General features: G+C 51.5%; 3 protein-coding genes and 1 pseudogene across 4 annotated transcripts; 2 read left to right on the forward strand and 2 right to left on the reverse strand.

Moving 5' to 3' along the window:
- Positions 1–116: 116 nt before the first annotated feature.
- Positions 117–2,081, reverse strand: LOC106049954 (mas-related G-protein coupled receptor member H-like). 2 transcript variants are annotated; one of them, XM_066998943.1, is made up of 3 exons: positions 1,483–2,081; positions 788–1,209; positions 117–651 (listed from the first exon to the last, which is right to left on the reverse strand). In XM_066998943.1, the coding sequence occupies exons 2-3, from the start codon at positions 1,171–1,173 to the stop codon at positions 234–236; spliced, it is 804 nt and encodes a 267-aa protein (XP_066855044.1). In that variant the 5' UTR covers positions 1,174–1,209; positions 1,483–2,081; the 3' UTR covers positions 117–233. The 2 variants fall into 2 exon arrangements, with proteins under 2 accessions (XP_066855044.1, XP_013057827.3); XM_013202373.3 differs by having other exon boundaries at positions 117–1,209; positions 1,483–2,059.
- A 1,893-nt stretch (positions 2,082–3,974) lies between these two features.
- LOC136790893 (proto-oncogene Mas-like) lies at positions 3,975–5,131 on the forward strand (annotated as a pseudogene).
- A 401-nt stretch (positions 5,132–5,532) lies between these two features.
- Positions 5,533–12,572, forward strand: LOC106029317 (mas-related G-protein coupled receptor member A2-like). Its single transcript, XM_013170584.3, has 2 exons — positions 5,533–7,072; positions 7,663–12,572. Exons 1-2 carry the CDS (start codon positions 6,978–6,980, stop codon positions 8,687–8,689), a joined length of 1,122 nt encoding a protein of 373 aa, XP_013026038.3. The 5' UTR covers positions 5,533–6,977; the 3' UTR covers positions 8,690–12,572.
- A 1,125-nt stretch (positions 12,573–13,697) lies between these two features.
- On the reverse strand, positions 13,698–15,695 carry LOC106029318 (mas-related G-protein coupled receptor member H-like). The gene is made up of 2 exons (XM_013170586.3): positions 15,425–15,695; positions 13,698–15,234 (listed from the first exon to the last, which is right to left on the reverse strand). The coding sequence occupies exon 2, from the start codon at positions 15,183–15,185 to the stop codon at positions 14,205–14,207; it is 981 nt and encodes a 326-aa protein (XP_013026040.2). The 5' UTR covers positions 15,186–15,234; positions 15,425–15,695; the 3' UTR covers positions 13,698–14,204.
- Between the last annotated feature and the right edge of the window lie 1,640 nt (positions 15,696–17,335).

Genomic DNA, 17,335 nt, shown 5'->3' on the forward strand with positions numbered 1-17,335 from the left:
CCTGCCCCCCACTGACCTCCAAATTGCGTAATTACGTTCTCTCTTCTCACCCCTGCCCCCCCCCCCCCCCCCCCCCCCGCCCGTTATTGTCTGCAGGGAGCAGTGAGAGGGTGACATCTGGGGAAACAGGGCAGGCATTTATTGATCTGGGTCCCCAGTGAAACCACCAGCCATCCAGCCATCATCTGGGGGGGCCTTAAGCAGAGTAGCAGAAAGGCTTCAACAGGCCGGGCTCAGCGTGTCCATCGTGGCATTGTCACTGCACACCGTGTTATCGGCCAGCTCCACGAAGACCCTCCGGAAGGCGACCTGGAGGGACACCAAGGAGCAGCGCCTCCGGCAGCTCCCCACCAGGAAGTAGATGAAGGGGTTGATGCTGCTGTTGATGCAGCCAAGCAGGAAAACCACCTGGGACTGCCCCAGCATGTAACTGACATGCTGCAGGAAATTCCAGATGCTGAGGGGAAGAGCGAAGAGGAGGAAGAAGAGGACGGTGAGGAAGATAACGATGTAGAGCCTCCTGGGCTGGCGCCGCTGGGAGCCGCACTGGACCTTAATGAAGAGAAGTGTGCTAGAGATGACCATGGATGGTGCGAAGACAGCAAAGTTGAGGGCGTACATGGAGATGAGGGCCAGACGGCATTGCTCGTGCTGGTGTGACAGGCACAGGAAAGCTACTGCAGCAATTACAGTGATGGAGAGGGCCCAGAGCAGGGCACACACCACGGCCGACAGGTGCTGGGGGCGGTGGCCGCAGGGGCTGCTGGAGCAGACGACAGACACGCACCTCTCGATGCTGATGGCTGTGAGGAGGTACATGCCCATGTTGTGGGTGAGCAGCAGGGGCAGGAGGAACGACCTGAGGTACATGAAGACAGGGAAGGTGCTGCAGGAGAGGTTGTCCAGGATGTAGAGGAGCGCGGAGGTGAGCATGAAGAGGAGGAAGGTGAAGTCAGCGACGGCCAGGTTGAGGATGTAGACGGTGATGGGGTTCCTGCGGATGCGGCAGCCAAGAAGCCAGAGGACGGCCCCGTTGCCCACCAGCCCGCAGAGGCAGATGAGCAACGTGACGCCGTCCACGGCCATATCGGGGACATCGATCTCACACGCATCTTCTCCATCGGGTGTTGGCGTGGGTGGTGCAGGAGACGGGGCCGTGTGGTTCGGCTCCATGGCAGGAGGCCAGGCGGTGGTGGGATGCGGTCCTGGCTGCGGTCAGAGCAGGGGGCAGGGGGGTGAGCAGGACCCTGAGGGTGAGTGGGACGAGGCGGGGAACAGGGCTCCCATTGTGAATGTGAGAGGGAGGCATAAGGACGGGGACAGGAGTTATCAGGAGCTGCAAAAGGGCAGCACAGGGCAGGGGAAAGGCACTGGGGAGAGCGCAGCTTGTCCCCAGGAGAGCGGGGAGGGAGGGAGGTGCTGGCTGCGGGTGCTGGAGGAAAGAAAAGTGGGGTAGGGCTGAAGAAAAACATTGCACTTAACTGTTAGCTTTGGTGAATCAGCAGGCTAGGGCTGTTTTTCCAGAAGGGCTTGGGCAGATCCACGTTGGTTTCCTGGCATCTCAGGCTCCCCTCAAATCCAGATCCTGAAGCGCATCCCCCTCAGGCCAGTTGTGCAACGAGGAACATTTCCCGGTCACGAGGGTGTCGCTGGACTCGTCCCCTGGCTCTTCTCTGTGCCCCTATGCTGCATACACAGGCTGCCCCAGCCACAGTGGGGTCGCAGTGGCATCGAGAAAGGTTTTGTAACCACTGCTACGTCAGAGCTCCGCTTCCTTGTTTTTATTTATCTTGATTTTTTTTTTTCCCCACAAAGGAAGTGGCTTTTGCCAGAAACCATGCAAGAATTTTGTGAATGGCTCCTCATGCTTTTCTGATTAAATATGCCCCTCCCAGAGCAGCGACCAGCTGTCACAACTGCCTTCCCTCTCTGCCTGACGCATTTCTATCACTCCTTGTTCCACTCCCCCACATCTCAGGGCTTCCCAGCCACGCGGGGTGGGCATTGCCCCGCAGCGGAAAAGCGTGATGCTGGTGATGCTGGCAGGGCCAGTGCAGTGCTTCCAAGAAGCAACTCCCCTTGTGGGAAGAATGTGGGAATTATCGCCAAGATGTCTCATGGGCACGAGGGAATGCACGTTCAAAGTGGAGCCAAAAACTAGTTTTAGTTGTCGAATTTGGGCATTAACAGTTTATAAAAGTTTATAAATTATCTTTGAATAAATGAACAGTGAATGGTAGTTTTCACTAGCACTTACAGCCCAGATGTAATACCCCCTAATGGTACAAATACAGGTACTAGGAAGGATGCTTTCAGGTGCTGTGCTTCCCTTCTAGCATGCTGTTACAGAGAAGTGCAGTCCTCCCAGCCCTTCACCAGGGGCACGGTGGTGGCATGGGAAGTCCACATCCTCCTTCTTGCTCTCAGGAACACTCGTGGTTGTTTTCCTACAGTCCCATCCTTCTGGTAGTGCACAGACCAGGGGCTCCTGCTCCTGACCTCAGCGTGGTTGTGGTTCAACCCTCCCACGGCTCCTTGGGGGCACGGGCCCTCCACACCCGCTCTGGGCAGGTCCCTCAGCTGTAGAAGACCTTTCCCAAGGGAACCCACCCTTCTGTGCCCTACCTCTCCTGTAGATCAGTGTCCCTGTGATCGGCCACTCCTGGCTGCTGTCCTGGCTGCCAGGATGAACATCTGGTTCCTCGCTGACTTTAGGCTGCTCTAAAATATGTTGTTTGCTCCCAAAGACATCAGATTCATCCCGCCATATAATTCCAGTTCCAATGCTCCTGCAACAGAAGAGCTACTCCTAAGGTTTCCTGTTAAAGTCATTCCCTTCAGCAGAAGTTGTTCTGCACAAGCACACACCATCATCCCCATCCTGTCAGCTGCACCCTCAGCTCTGCCCCTCACTGGCATCTCGCTGAGGGTGGAAGCTGCGGATACAGATGGTGGTGGCTCCACAGGAGCCTTCACTGAGCTCAGCACTGGCTGCCCAGTAGTGGCACGGCCACGTCCGCAGCACCCGTGTTCCACCCAGTGCCTTTGGCGGGGCTGGGTCCCGTTGGAAGAGCCAGCAGGGGAAAAACATTGTTGGTGCAGTGCTCCTGAGTGCAGGGCGGGAAGGGCTGGAGCAGGCAAGGATGCACATGCAAATGTAGTGCTGAGTACCTGCAGCGCCATGTGGATCCAAGAATGTAACCTCCTGGCCATCCTCAGATAGCTTAAGCATCCAGAAATGAAATACTCCAGCTGTCTGGCAGAATTGTTGCATGCACATGTATCTCATTTCTCAGAAGTCGCATTTGTGTTCCTGGAGATCGTATGCTGCTTTCAATGATCTCTCTCTCTTTCTCTCTCTCTCTTTTTTTTTTTTGTTTCTTTTTCATTTTTTTTCCCTTTGTTAAGGCTACATGCAGCATTCTGAGTCTTGAGATGCTCTTGAGATGCTCTGGAGAGTTTTACAATCCCCATCAGCGGAGGGCCCTCTGCTCCCCAGCCCTGGCTACCTGGGCAGGCTGGGATGGAGGTACTGCAGCCCAAGCTGTGGTGCCAGTTCTGCCATGATCACCTCCTGCTGTCTCCGGCCACTCTGCTGGATGCATGGACAAATGTGCAGCCACTGACAGGGAGACAGGGAATTCCCTGCAGCACGTGGGAGGGACAGCTGACAACATCACCGTCTTTTCAAATCAGTGCTTTTGGTTCATAAAGAAGTGGCCACGTTTTCATTAGCCAGCTCAGCCCTTGCCAGTCCTTGACAGGCAAATGGCTCCTGCATGCCTCTCCTTTCTTGCTCCACTCCTCTTCCAGTTCTCTGTCTGTAGCATTCCATCCTGGGCCCAAGCTTTTCCCTCTTATCCCTATTTCTCATCTTTTATTTTTTTCTCCACTCCATTCTTTGTTCTCTGGCTTGCAGATGTTGGAGCCCATGGAGGCGAGGGAAGGACTGAATGACCAGAGCAGCACAACAGTGGGGACCTAAGAGTCACTGCTTTTCCATCATCCCTTTCCTTTCCCTAGGTGAGCAGGAGACAGCAAGGAGGAGGATGGAGCGACATCCCAACACCACAGTCCGTGGCTGAAGTACAGTGTTCCCCCCATCTATGGAGGTTATGGTCCAGGGGATGGAGACAATGGGACCAGATGCTTTGCAGGCCATGTCCCGGAAATCGTCATTAGTAGCATCATGCTGCTCATCGGCTTGTGTGGCCTGGTGGGGAATGGGGCCATCCTCTGGCTCCTCGGCTTCCACATCAGGAGGAATCTCTTCACTTCCTATGCCCTCAACCTGGCTGTTGCGGATGCCTGCTTTCTCCTCTGCACATCAGTTTCCCTTGTAATGTATCATGTGCCCATGCTCAGCTGCTTTCACCCACAGCTTTTGCACGTGCTCCTACCATTTCACTCCAGGTTCTGCTAACATACAGCTCCAGCCTCTATCTCCTCATGGCCATCAGCATGGAGAGGTGCCTGGGTACCCTCTGGCCCTTCTGTTACCGATGCCATCGCCACAGCTCCTGACAGCTGTCATGTGCAGCCTGCTCTGGGCTCTCACCTGTGTGCTGTCAGGGCTCGTGTACTTTGTGTATGATTTGGGTCACTCTGAATGCGGCTGGGTGGTTCTTGCAACCTTATGCTTTCTCAGTTTCTGCTTTTTCACCCCCCTTTATGGTCATCTCCAATGTGATCCTCTTCATTAAGCTTAGGTGTAGATCATGGCAATACCACCCAGGGAGGCTGTACATTGTCATCCTTCCTCACTGTTTTCTTCTTCCTCCTCTTTGCTATCCCACTCAGTGTCCAGATCTTCCTCAACTTCTATGTCTACACCAATTTTATCTTTGACATCTGCCTTCTGCTGGCTGCCATCAACAGCAGCAGCAATCCAATTATTTATGTCCTGGTTGGGAACTACAAAAAGCAGAATTTCAGAGAATCTGTCAAAATGGCTCTCCAGAGGGTCTTTGAAGACAGGGCAGATCCGCGGATGGTGGGTGAGGGCCCTGTGTCGAGAATTACCTACAGCATCCCCCCGGGCAGGCCTTCCTCCGCGCCCCGTTCCAGCACCCATGGGAGCAGAGCCCTTGCCCAGCCAGGCGAGCAGGCCCAGCCGTGGACAGATGCCTGACCCCTGGGTCACAGCTGTCCTCGATGAGGTTTCCAGGGGAGCAGGGCTGGTTCTCCTCTCAAATGTCTTTTTAACTTATTTTAATAAAGTTGTCTTTTACATCATTTAATGCTGATTGCAGTATCTACGCTTGCTGGTTCTGTGGGATGTGCTTGCTTTTCTCAAAATTAAAGTGACAGTCTCCTCATGCTGCCCAGCAGTTTGCACTGCTACAATTATGTGGTCTGGAAGTCCTGTGTCATCTGTTCTCCAGGGTGAACCTGACCACGCTCTTGGCCTCAGTCCATACCCTGTCTGCTTCCCTGGGTGGAGATATCCCTGCTCTGGGGCCTTGGTGCCTGATACTAAAGCACTGAGCATCCAGTGCCTTGATCCTCACAAGCCCCCATACTGGAGGAGATGATGGAGAGGGACAGAAAAGAAGTTTTCATCTCCCCCTGTCCTGGTATCCACCTGCACCACTGTTTGGCAGAAAAGGTCCATCTACTTCTAGCAGATGGAGCTGACAGCATCGTTCAGCAAACAAATCTTGACACCATCAGGGGGGTTTAACTAGGGAGGCAGGAAGGGACAGGGTAAAGAGGCAAGTGCCTGCAATCAGCACTGGGCCAGGCTGGACAGAGGATGGACAGACAGACAGACAGACAGGGGTGGATGACCATTGGCAAGTGCAGTTCTGTGCGTGGGGTGAAGAACCCCATAGAGCAAACTGCATGGGCAGTCCTAAATAAAGGGACAGAAATAGAGTATGTGAAGGCTCTGGCAGGTGATAGCTCAAAGGGGGTGAGCTCTGCCTACTGGACAGTTTCATGAGCTCTCCTGACAGACAGCAGTGACTGCTACCACAGCCATAATATTTACAGAGCATAGCTTCTGCTGAAGATGTATGAACTTAACCTCGACACAAACAAATAATTGATGTTTGTAAATCTTGTGTTGGAAATAAAAAAAAAAAGCAGGTAACTGATCTCAGGATGTTGCCTGCAAAAGCAGAAGCTGAGAAACCCTGTGTAATTCTGCTCTTTCTCAGAGCACATGGGCAGTGACCATAGTGTTGCACAACACCACACCGGCATACCTCGGAGCTTTCTTATAATTACTTGTTTGCACTCGAAGGGACTGGGGTTGCCAGGGGAGTATCTGGGGACACAAAGGCAGTGTCAGCAGGGAAGAGAGGAGGAGGTCTCAGCCCTGGAGCCGCTACATGCTCCAGGTCCCAGCAGGAGCACCCCTTCCTCTCAGGTGCAGCAGGAGCTCTTTACACTGCAGCCACTCTGGGTACGACTCATCTCGCTGGAGTTCAGCTCTCCAGAAACTATTGTCTTAGGAAGTCTCAGTTAGCTTTGCTGCTCATAGTAGCATGCTCCTGGAAGCTGTGTATTTGAAGGCCATGTGTCACTGTGAAGCTGTGGTATGTAAGTGGCAAACCTAGTTTTGAATCGGACAGAAATTTTACAGCAATGCCACGCTTGTAGCACAGGGTCCTAAAGATCACCGCCTGGACTACAGGAAAAAAAGTCTGTCCAGTTCAAAGATATGAAAATTTTGGGATTGGGTTTGCTTTAAAGTGAAATTAAAGAGGAACCTGACAGCGAGATGATTTGTTTTTCCCATAGGGCTAGCTTCTGAGACTTGTTAGTCATTTCCTGTATGAACACAAGCCTAGATTATAACCAGAACCCTGATATCATCAAATGCTGTGAAGTAGTTCCATGTTTGCAAGAACTCCTGAGAACACGACAAAGCAGTTTGTAAAAGGGCCTGAGAAACACACCATGCTGGATGCCGCACAAGCTCACCAGGACAGGCATGGTCCAGTTTATAAGCGGTAATTCCAGGAAACCTCATGAGAAGATCCTGTCACAGGACAGCAGCTGGCAAGCAAGAGGTCTGCAGCACGTCTGCTCCAGTGAAGGTCTCCAGGCTGCGACAGAAAAGAAGGTCAGGCTTTTCCAGGTGTTTTTTCCCATCCTAATCAGTGCACCCCCCTGCCTCCTTCTCCCCCCCCCCCCCCTCCCCCCCTCCTCCGCCACATTCTACCCCCCCCCCTTTGCTTTTGAACTTGCTGGTCATTTGTATCAAATCTGATTGGAGAACAGTAGCTCATTAAGATGTACAAATGTTTGGGGAAAGGTGGTAGGGAAATACTGAAATTAGTGTCTCACTGAAGGAACCCAGCTGCTTAGTAATATCAATTGTAATATTAGGCACCTGAGAGTCCATGTCAGATCCACCCCCAAAACTGCTTGCTCTTTGACATCTCCAAGGACAATCCCTTCATCCCCCTATTTCCCTCCTCCAGATCTAACCTGTCCAAAGCCAGGAAAGAGGCATCTCCATAGCTTTTGCTCCATTCCTGTACACGCTTTTGTGCCAGGCATGTTATACCCATCCCCCCACCCCCCCCGTTCCTCATTTTTCTTTGTGCTTCTCCATGTGGAAGATGAGGTATGGCTGCAAGGACCTTAAAATCCCAGTGTGGGGGCACACTGGAGCTTCTGACACGCCTCTGTTTCGTATCATCCCTCCAGCTGTGCAAGGGGAAGGCGAAGCGGCAGATATTTCGCAATGAACATGCTGTTTCCCAGCACAGGAAGAGACAGCCCTGCTTGCTGGAGCTGGCCCAGTGGGATGGCGCATGACGGGGCTTGGCAGCGTGGGCTGATGAGGCAGGCTGCCTCACATGAGGAAGACTACAAGTGGACCGACTGTGAAGCCGACAGTTTGAGCGAAGTCCCTGCCACGCTGCTCATCTGCCTCTGCGGGCTGGTGGGCAATGGGGCTGTCCTCTGGCTCCTCGGCTCCCACATCCGCAGGAACCCCGTCACTGTCTATGTCTTCAACTTAGCCGTCGCTGACTTCACCTTCCTCCTCTCCATTGCCATCGCCCTTGTGATATTTTATGGACCACCGAGCTTTTGTCACAGGCTGGGCTCATGGGATGTGATGGTTATGTTGAACATCATCATCATCTTCGTTTTCACCACCAGCACCTACCTCCTGGCAGCCTTCGGTGCCAGCACGTCCCTGTCTGCCCTTTCCCGGGCCTGCTGGCCCTGCCATCGCTCCTGGCACTTGCCAGCACTTGTGTGCGCCCTGCTCTGGGCCCTCTCCTTCTTGCTTACCGTGACCCTCTACTTCTCCCCAGTGGCAGTTGTCATCTTCGTCCTGAGCTACCTGTTGTCGGTGCTTATCCTGATTCTTTCCAGTCTAACCCTTTTTGCCAAGGTCTTGTGCTGTTCATGGCAATATCCCCTGAGGAAGCTCTGTGTTGTGGTTCTGTTCATTGTCATCTCCTTCCTCTTCTTCAATGCTGACTTTCCTTACTGGCTTTTGCTAAGATTGTTTGATTTTTCAGTTCTCTTCTTTGACACTCCTCTCCTGTTTGCCTGTGTGAGCAGCAGTATCAACCCTGTTATTTATTTCCTGGCAGGGAGCTGTACAAAGAAGTTCCCTATCTCTCCTAGGCTGGCTTGTCAGAGGGCTTTTGAAGACATCACAGAGCCTGAAAACAGAAGCGAAACTCCCAGTGAAGGCTCAGTGGAAATAAATGTTTAACCCTCTCCAGTCCCTCCCTGGGAGAAGATGCTCTAGGGATGGAGGTGTCCCGTGAGACAGGGTGAGGCAAGAACAATGGCTTTGGTGGTGCGCAGAACTAGCTGCAATACAACAAAATGTGCTGGGCAGCACAGGAACCTGTGCCTGAGGTTGGCGCTGGGCAGGTGGTGAAACACCCATCAAAACCTTTTACTTTGAAATCTTTGCTTTGAATCTGTCCTATCTAACAGGTCTGAGCCATTCCTTCTTCAAAAGTGAGCTTGCTCTAGCCAGTGTGCTATTAAAGCAAAGCCATGGAGGCTCTTAGCTCCTGCTGGTGCTTTGTTTTGGTGTGTCTGCTGAAGAGCTGAGCGCTTCTGGCTGCAAGAGTCTGGCAAAGCAGAGCAGAATAATGCCTGGGCAAAGCTTTGTGTGTGCACCCCTAGCGGGTGTGGACACATGCAAAGACTATGCAAAGAACTCCCATTCAACTTTGTGAACAGGAAAGTAGGCGTGTGTGTGAGATCATCCCCAGAAGGCCTTCCCCAAAAAGCAGTGCTTCTTCTGGCAGCAAGGCTGCAAACTGAGTTTTGTCCACGCATCGTGTGGGCCATCTGCACGCGATGGTTTGGACTGGAACTGGCTCTTGCAGTCCTTTCCGCTCTCCTCTGGGCTGTCAGATGGTTAGCCTGAGCCGTTTTGCAACCACAACCTGAGGACTGTATCCACTTCTGGTGTGTCTCGTCCTTCTCCAGAAAAACAAGAGGAGTAACGTTAGGATCAAAAACAAACTGAAAAGGACAGCTCTGCTTGAAGACTCTGTAAAGTCTGGATTTTCAATGTGACAGAGGATACTGGGAGATGGAAGGAAAACAATTAACTTTTTATGGAAACGACACTGCTGAAGCCGTGAGAACTGAATCCTGGTAGCAGGGACCCTCCAGGTGAAAGGGGCAGTGGCAGTGCTTCCTTGGATCCTCTTCCCTTGGGTGCATTCCTGCCCTCCACATCTGTCAGCCCGTCCTACGAGGAGCTGGGGTCTGGAATGAAAATCGGTCACTTGGTGCTCCCTGTGTGCTCAGCTGTTCCCAGGAAGAGCTTCCAGCTCTAATGTGGTGGTGGAGCTGAAATGCAGACTTCTTGCAGGCAGCTTCTTCTCTGCTACCTGCCGCATTCTGGGCAGATGCTGTTGGCTGCCCAGGGCCCTCACAATGTGAATGGGGAGGTCTTGTCACTGCCAACAGCTGCTGCATCCCAGCTGTTCCAGTGGTGTTCCAGCTGCAGTAGGATGAGGCACAGCATGCTTGGGAGGCACCCGTGGTCCCCATGGACAAGCCAGGGGCTTTGGAATGAAAGGGAATGAGCAGTGTTGTAGGAAAGACAAGCCAGCCCTTCTCTGCTCGGCAGTGACAACCTGTGCAGCGATGCCTGTGCATGCAGGGTGCATGCTCCTGCAGGCTGCTCGATGCATCATACCAGATCCTCCATCTCCTCCAGGCACAAGCTTCAGAGCTAATTAAAGCTTTCTTTTTTAAAATCAGGTGCACCTACACTCTCAGCTGTGCTGAGGTGGAGAGGCATTTGTGTGAGCTGGGGGCTGAGCCAGCTCTGAGGCCCTGTGTGCAGCCACCAAATAAACACGAACACCTTCAGAGGTTCATTCACCGCACCTGCATGAAGACACAGGCTAGAGCATCTGCTTGCATCACTGTCTCTTTGGTGAGACTGTGGGACAACACTAGAGAAGCAAACTCGAAAGAGGTGCCCCCTTCTCTCTGAGCCCACCAGCTCCACCTTCCATGTGCACAGCTGGTCACAGGAGCCCTGCCTGGAGCTGATGAGGTCAATATTTAGCAGTGGTGCCTTCCCACGGGATTGTCAATTAAAACACTTCTGCCTTTCCATGCTGACAGCAGTGTGAACAGCTCCACCCGCTTCAGGGTGCAAACCAAGGGTTCAGGGCTGGAGTTGTCTTGGCACATGAAAGCCAAGGATGTGAGGATGGCCACTCCTGTCCCCTCCTGTCAGATCACTTGCAGCCATTGTGTGTTTTAAATTCCTTCCCTGAAGTTGAAACCCTGCATAAGTTTGAAAATAATTAATTGCAAAATGGTTCCTGGAAGCTTCCAAACACGTTCTCCACCTACCAAGACTACATCACCCATTTCAGGCAGAGATAGATGCCAGTCTCAGTAGCAGAGACCGACAGAGGGAAAGAGTAATGGGGGCAGAGATACCTCTAAGATATTCCTAGAGAGAAAGCATTAGACAGAAGACAGTGTGTGAGACTGAGGTGGGGAGAACAGGCAAAAAATAAAGGGGAAGTGCCAGGAAAATTTGGGAATAAAGACTGGGTATGCTGGGCCAGCTCTGCCAGCAGCCCTGGAGCCGTGATCCACACCTTGCACCTGCCCCCCGTGGCACCTGCCCCAGGTGTGTGGGGAATTGCTGCTGGTGCTGTGCAGGATCCGTCCCAGTGCAGGACGTGTCCCTGTGCTGGATGTGTCCCAGTGCTGAATGTGCCGCAGTGCTGGATGAGTCACTGCAGCCAGCCAAGGTCCCAGAGCTCCTGTTCCTGCTCAGGGAAACCCACCTGGGTCACCTGGTCCGCGAGGGGGATTTTGGTGGGGCTGCATTGCCAGCGAGCCTCTCCTCACCAGTGTGTCCTGCATGTACCTGAGAGTAGGCGAGAAGGAAAAATGAGTAAGAGTGAGAGAGACAAAGAGGGCAGCATCCAGCAGTGCTCTTCCTAAGGCGTGACGGGGCAATACCCTGTCCAGCCTGGAGCATGAAGATTGTTAAAGGGACTTCTCTGTGGAATCTTTTCATGTTTTATTGAAACCATTGCCAAGTTAGTCTTGTATTTTCTTTGACCATACTTCAGGAAGAAAACATCACAGGAAGTACGAAATGTACAAAAAGAACTATTATTATTATTATTATTATTATCATTATTTAAATGTTATGAAAAAAAGAGTGTTAAATATGCTATAAAGAAAACAGCCAACATTCTGGAAGAAGTTTCCTTTAAGTCAAACAATGATTTAGGTTGTTTCTTATGAAATATAATAGTACATTGACAAAGAAAACTCCATAATGATCAGTGTTCAGTTCTACGATGCTATAAATATATACACCTGTATCTGCAGCGTTGACTTTCCAGGCATGGTCAGGAGCGCCTAGGAAGCATCATGGAGACAAGAACCCTGAGCACAGTGAATTGCCATGGCTGGGTCCTCAGAGAAGGGCCCCTCAATCGATGTTCATGTTGTTATTGCTACAATGCTTGTCAGAAGGGATCTCAGCTTTAGGTCGGAGGAGGACATTGTACTGGGTCTGGCTGGGATGGAGTTAACTTTCCCTGCAACAGCCCGTACTGTGTTATGCTCTGCACGTGTAGCTAGAACAGCACTGGTATCACACCAGTGTTTTGTCTATTGCAGAGCAATACTGGCAGAGCATCAAGGGACCCTCCAAACCCCTCCAAGAGCCAGCAGGCTGGGGGTGGGCAAGAGGTGGGGAAGGGACATCAGGGCAGCTGACCTAAACTGACCAAAGGGATATTCCATGCCATATGGTGTCAGGCTCAGCAATAAAAGGTGGGAAAGGGGAAGGAGGAGGGGGTGCTCTCGTTATGAAGATGTCTGTCCTCCCAAACAACTGCCAGGCATATTGCGGCCCTGCTTCCCAGTATGTGGCTGAACATTGCTCGTTGATGGGAAGTAGAGAATATATTTTTTTCTCTCTCTATGCTTCTGTGTGGCCTTTGATTTTTTTCTTTTTCTTTTTCTTTTTCTTTTTCTTTTTCTTTTTCTTTTTCTTTTTCTTTTTCTTTTTCTTTTTCTTTTTCTTTTTCTTTTTCTTTTTCTTTTTCTTTTTCTTTTTCTTTTTCTTTTTCTTTTTCTTTTTCTTTTTCTTTTTCTTTTTCTTTTTTTTTCTTTTTCTTTTTCTTTTTCTTTTTTACTTTTTACTTTTTCTTTATCCTTTCTTCCTTGTCCCTTTCCTCTCTTCCTTGTCCCCCTTTCAAGGTCCCTAGGTCTGTTCAGCCTAGAAAAGAGGAGAGTGAGGGGAGACCTCATCACAGCCTACAGCTTTCTCACAAGGGGGAGTGGAGGGGCAGGTGCCGATCTATTCTCTCTGGTGCCAGTGATAGGACCCGAGGGAATGGAATCAAGCTGTGACAGGGGAGGTTCAGGCTGCATATGAGGAAAAGGTTCTTCACTGAGAGGGTTGTCACACACTGGTACAGGCTCCCCAGGGATGTAGTCACAGCACCGAGCCTGCTGGAGTTTAAGAAGCATTTGGACTTTGCTCTTAGTCATATGCTCTGAATTTTTGGGTAGACCTTTGTGGAGCCAGGAGTTGGACTCAATGATCCTTGTGGGTCCCTTCCAACTTGGGATATTCTATGATTTAATTAAATTATCCTTACCTCAGCCTGGGAGCCTTTTTTTTTCTTTCCAGCATACTTTCTTCTCCCTCTCTTCTTCTGAGGAGGGGGAGTGGGAGAGTGGTTGTGGTGAAGTTTAGCTGCCCAGCAGGGTAAAACCACCACAAACATTCCCATACAAACATGTCATTGTGCATACACATTGAAGCCAGCTTCCTCCCCTTCTGATAATGTGCCCCTTCTTTTTTTTTTGTGCCTTTTTGGATGTAGTCTCAGCTCTGCGGGTGGGAATTAAACTTGTTTGCAGACTGGTGCTGCAGGATGCCCTGAGCAGCAGGGTCTGAGTGCAGGTGTGCCCTGCAGCATGTGAGCAAGTCACGGCATGTGAGCCACTGCCAAAAGCACAGGGGCGACCTGAGCTGGGACCCTGGGCTTTGGACATCCCCAGCGCCATGTGGCACTGCACCTCCCCATGCGGACAAGTGCGCGTGAACCAGCTCCACGCTGGTTCAGGCACACCACGCTAGCATCTGCTTCCCAAACTTGATGTCTGGGATTTTTGCCTCCCACGTGCCCCGTGGCCCCCTCCTTCTCCTCAGCCCTCACCACCCACGCAGAGGCATGGCCTGCCCTGCCATCACACCATCACAAGGAGTGGGGCCAGGACGGGGCTGCCCTGGGCAAGTCACACTGCTGCTTCCCATGGCAGCATTTGCCTCCTAAGGCAGATTTTCCCTTCAGCAGCAGAGCATGGAGAGCTCCCCATGACCAACCTGGACCCATTGGCTCGCCCAATTTTGCAATCCTTTTTGAAGAGCCCTTCCTTGCCTGCACAGCAGACAGCCAGAGCTCCCCCAGGGCCTAACATGCCAGACTCTCCCTGGGCAGGATGTCTCCCCAAAGACCACGAAACTCATCTGCCGACCAGAGGGAGCCAGAGTTTATTCATAGGATCAGCGCAATGAGGGGCATTGCAATGGGGAAGACAGCACTCGTGTGGGGACTGAGCCTGGCCGGGCAGTGCCGTGCCAGCTCCGTGCCATACGCGCCCCCTGCCCAGCTCCAGCGGTGGTCCCTCCCCGCAGTAGGCAGGCTCTGAGCTGCCTGCCAGGCTCTGTGCCTCCAGGCCTCCTCCCCAGCAGGGCCTCACACAGTGGTCTCTGATGCCATGTCCCTGGGTGTGCGGCTCCCCTCCTCGCTCACCGCGTTCTCTTCGAACACCCGACGGAAGGCAGCTTTCACAGAGCCCTGGATCCGGCGTCGCCGGCAGCTGCCCACCAGGAAATAAATGATGGGATTGGTACTGCTGTTCAGCAATGCCAGCAAAAAAGATACTTTGTCAGGAAATAGTTCCTGTGTGCGCGGAAGATTGAAGAATACCTCTACGCTGAAAGGAATAGCAAAGACAAAGAAGAAGATCACATTGAGCAGGACAGCAACATAGAGTTTCCCAGGGTGTCGTCTCTGAAAGCCACATCGGAGTTTGATGAACAGGGACAGGTTGGAAATCAACATCATTGATGATAAAGTCACAGTGATTGCAATGGCTATACCTCCAAATGCGTCCCCATATCGTTTAACAAAGTAAAAGCTAAGATACATTGAGGAAACAAAAGATCCAGCAAGAACCCAGAGCAACCCACTCACAATGCCAGACAAGTGCTTTGGGCGATGGCAACGATACCAGATTGGGAAGAAAACAGAGACACACCGGTCCACACTAATTGCTGTAAGTAGACCCAGGCTGCTGAGGTCAAAGAAGTGGCACAGAAATCCAACTATAATTTCAAGTTCTATATAGGAAAGAATAATATAATCAAAGAGAGAACAAATTGTTAAGATCAAAATTGCCAACATGAGCAAAAAAGAGAAGAGGAGCAGCGCGAAGTCAGCAACAGCCAGATTTAGGATGTAGACAGCGAATGGGTTCCTCATGTGGGAAAACAGGAACCATATGACTATCCCATTCACTGCAAGTCCACACAAAGAAATCCCCATACAGACACCTAAAAAGACCAGAGATTCGTAAGATAGTCTTAAGCATATGTGCGTGTTATTTTCAAAAGAGTCCAGATATTGAAAAATTGTGTAGCTCAGAGAGAGGTCTGTTGTGCTGGTCTCTGCCATGGTGAAGCTCCTGCTCCGGGTGGCCACCTTGTCCCTCTCGCAGCCCCTCCTATGAGAGACAAGGAAGGAGAGAGAGAAGAGGAGCATCGGTGCTCCCGGCACTCACCATCTCTGCCCGTGATCCCAGGTTGTGCCCAGGAAGGGCCCCGTTCCCAGCCATGCCCAGGACAGGCTCCCACAGCTCCAGCCCCATCCCTGGACAGGAGGCATCTCCCACCCACCCATCCCTGGCCTCCCACCTCCCGGAGCTCCTGGGAACAACACTGTCACAGGAGCACCAGCACACGGGGCCTCCGCAGGGCCAGGCTCGCCAGGAGAAAGGGGCTGGCGGCAGATGCCAGGGCCACCCTGCTCTGCTCCAGCCTCCTCCCTCATGCCGCGGAGCAGACCTGTGCCCAGAGACCGGGTCTCGCAGTCAGGAGACTCCTCTCACAATCTCATCTCATCGGTGACAGCTTCCCCTCACATGTCTCACAGACGGTGATCTTGTCAGTGGGAGCTGGCCACGTCACCCCCTTCCTTTTCTTCTCCCCATCCACCAGCTTTGTTTTGCCACTTCGGGGGCTGCTGGGTTTCATTGTGTGTGGAAGACTTTCTCCTGCTGTCTCCTGAGACACCTCGCCCCCTGGCAGAGGCTTTGCCATAATGTGTGGCAAACCTGGCACGTATTGCAACTAACTCAGGTATAGCCACACAGCTGTAGAAGAAAATCCCTGCAGAGCCAACTGCAAACAAAGTCTTCTGCTTGGAAGTAAAGGAAGGGAGAGGAGCATGGTGTCAATGAATGACCATGCTGGCTGGACTGTTCAAGTACAAAGTGAGAGGAGTTTGAAGGAAGGATCATCCCATACCAGGAAGCTCTGGGAACAGACTTGCAGATTAATGTGTTGTACTGTTACTTCCCAGCAGCACCCCTTGTCTGTATGGGGAAAGCTCTGTGTCAGAAGTCGTTATTTAAGTCACTCCCTGGGCAGGAGAATGGCAGAAAGGTGAGAGTGAGAGAGGCCAGGCAGGGACCCTCAACAGTGGGTAACGTCTGATGTGCGGCTGTGCAACAGCATGCAGTCTTTGCTCAGTGTTTCTAAACACATGTAAATTGGTGCTCAAAGACTTCTCCCAACTTTATTTCAGAAACATTGCCCCCAGATAGAGGCTTTACTTTAACGTGTCAAAGCATGGAATATAACACTTGTGACAAATGCAATGCTACAAAGCCATAGAAGAAATCAGTACTGGGCAATGTTTTTCACAGTGGCGGTGAAGAAAACAAAACACACACACACACAAAATGCTGTCACTGAAGGACAATGATGATCGGATATCTGATTGGCCCAACTGTGGGAACGGAAAATGAAGGGGCTGGAACTTCAATTCATGAAACATGACTGAACACCACAGCACACGACCCTGTACACTTTGAGGCTCTCTGATTCCCTCTTCCAGGGCCCTGAAGGCAACAGCAGCCCCTTTTCTGTCCTGACCCTACCCATTCACCTCCAGCCCATGGACCACGGGATCCAGCTAGGGTCAGGCCTGAGCACCCAGGGTTTGCCTGCATTATGAAGGTGTTGCACCTATTGGAAGCCTTTTCACCACCACCTTCTCATGGGTGGAACTAGCTCTACCCTTGTTTTAAGTCTATATGAGGTCCCGTCTCCTGCAGCTCAAGACTGGCTCCCCCCGGAGAGACTCTGGGCTGGGTTCATCAATGTACATTCACCATGTGAAATCAAAAGATATCCTCGGAGGACATCATTCTGTGAATGAACATAGGCAAAAACAAACAAACAAACAAAAAAAACACCATAGAAAAACATAGAAAAAACATAGGCAATAACTCTTAAGAGGAGGTATTCAGAAGATGGAAAACACATGAAAGAGAATACAAGCAGTGAGGACGGCAGCCCTTATGATGCAAAATGAGATTGTGAGACAGGAACCACTTGTAGATAAAAGTACATTTGCATCACTATGTACCCCGCAAAATGTAATCTCAGAGAAGACAGGACAGGGATGTGATCAGAGAGAGAGGGCAAAGCCCTTGTGCTGTTGTCTATCTGAGCACCGGTGATTTCTCATGGCAAGTTAAGGCAAGGCCAGAGCTCTGCCTTATGGGTGGCTGTTGAGAGTACACTGTTGGCATCCCAGGT

Source organism: Anser cygnoides, chromosome 5 (assembly GCF_040182565.1).
Source record: "Anser cygnoides isolate HZ-2024a breed goose chromosome 5, Taihu_goose_T2T_genome, whole genome shotgun sequence".
NCBI lineage: Eukaryota > Metazoa > Chordata > Aves > Anseriformes > Anatidae > Anser > Anser cygnoides.

Bases quoted from the DNA above. Each gene is read 5' to 3' on its own strand.
- LOC106029317 (XM_013170584.3), top strand. From the start codon at position 6,978: ATGAGAAGATCCTGTCACAGGACAGCAGCTGGCAAGCAAGAGGTCTGC. The intron at 7,073-7,662 runs GTCAGGCTTTTC...TCATCCCTCCAG, and splicing joins AGGCTGCGACAGAAAAGAAG to CTGTGCAAGGGGAAGGCGAA.
- LOC106029318 (XM_013170586.3), bottom strand. From the start codon at position 15,185: ATGGCAGAGACCAGCACAACAGACCTCTCTCTGAGCTACACAATTTTT.
- LOC106049954 (XM_013202373.3), bottom strand. From the start codon at position 1,173: ATGGAGCCGAACCACACGGCCCCGTCTCCTGCACCACCCACGCCAACA.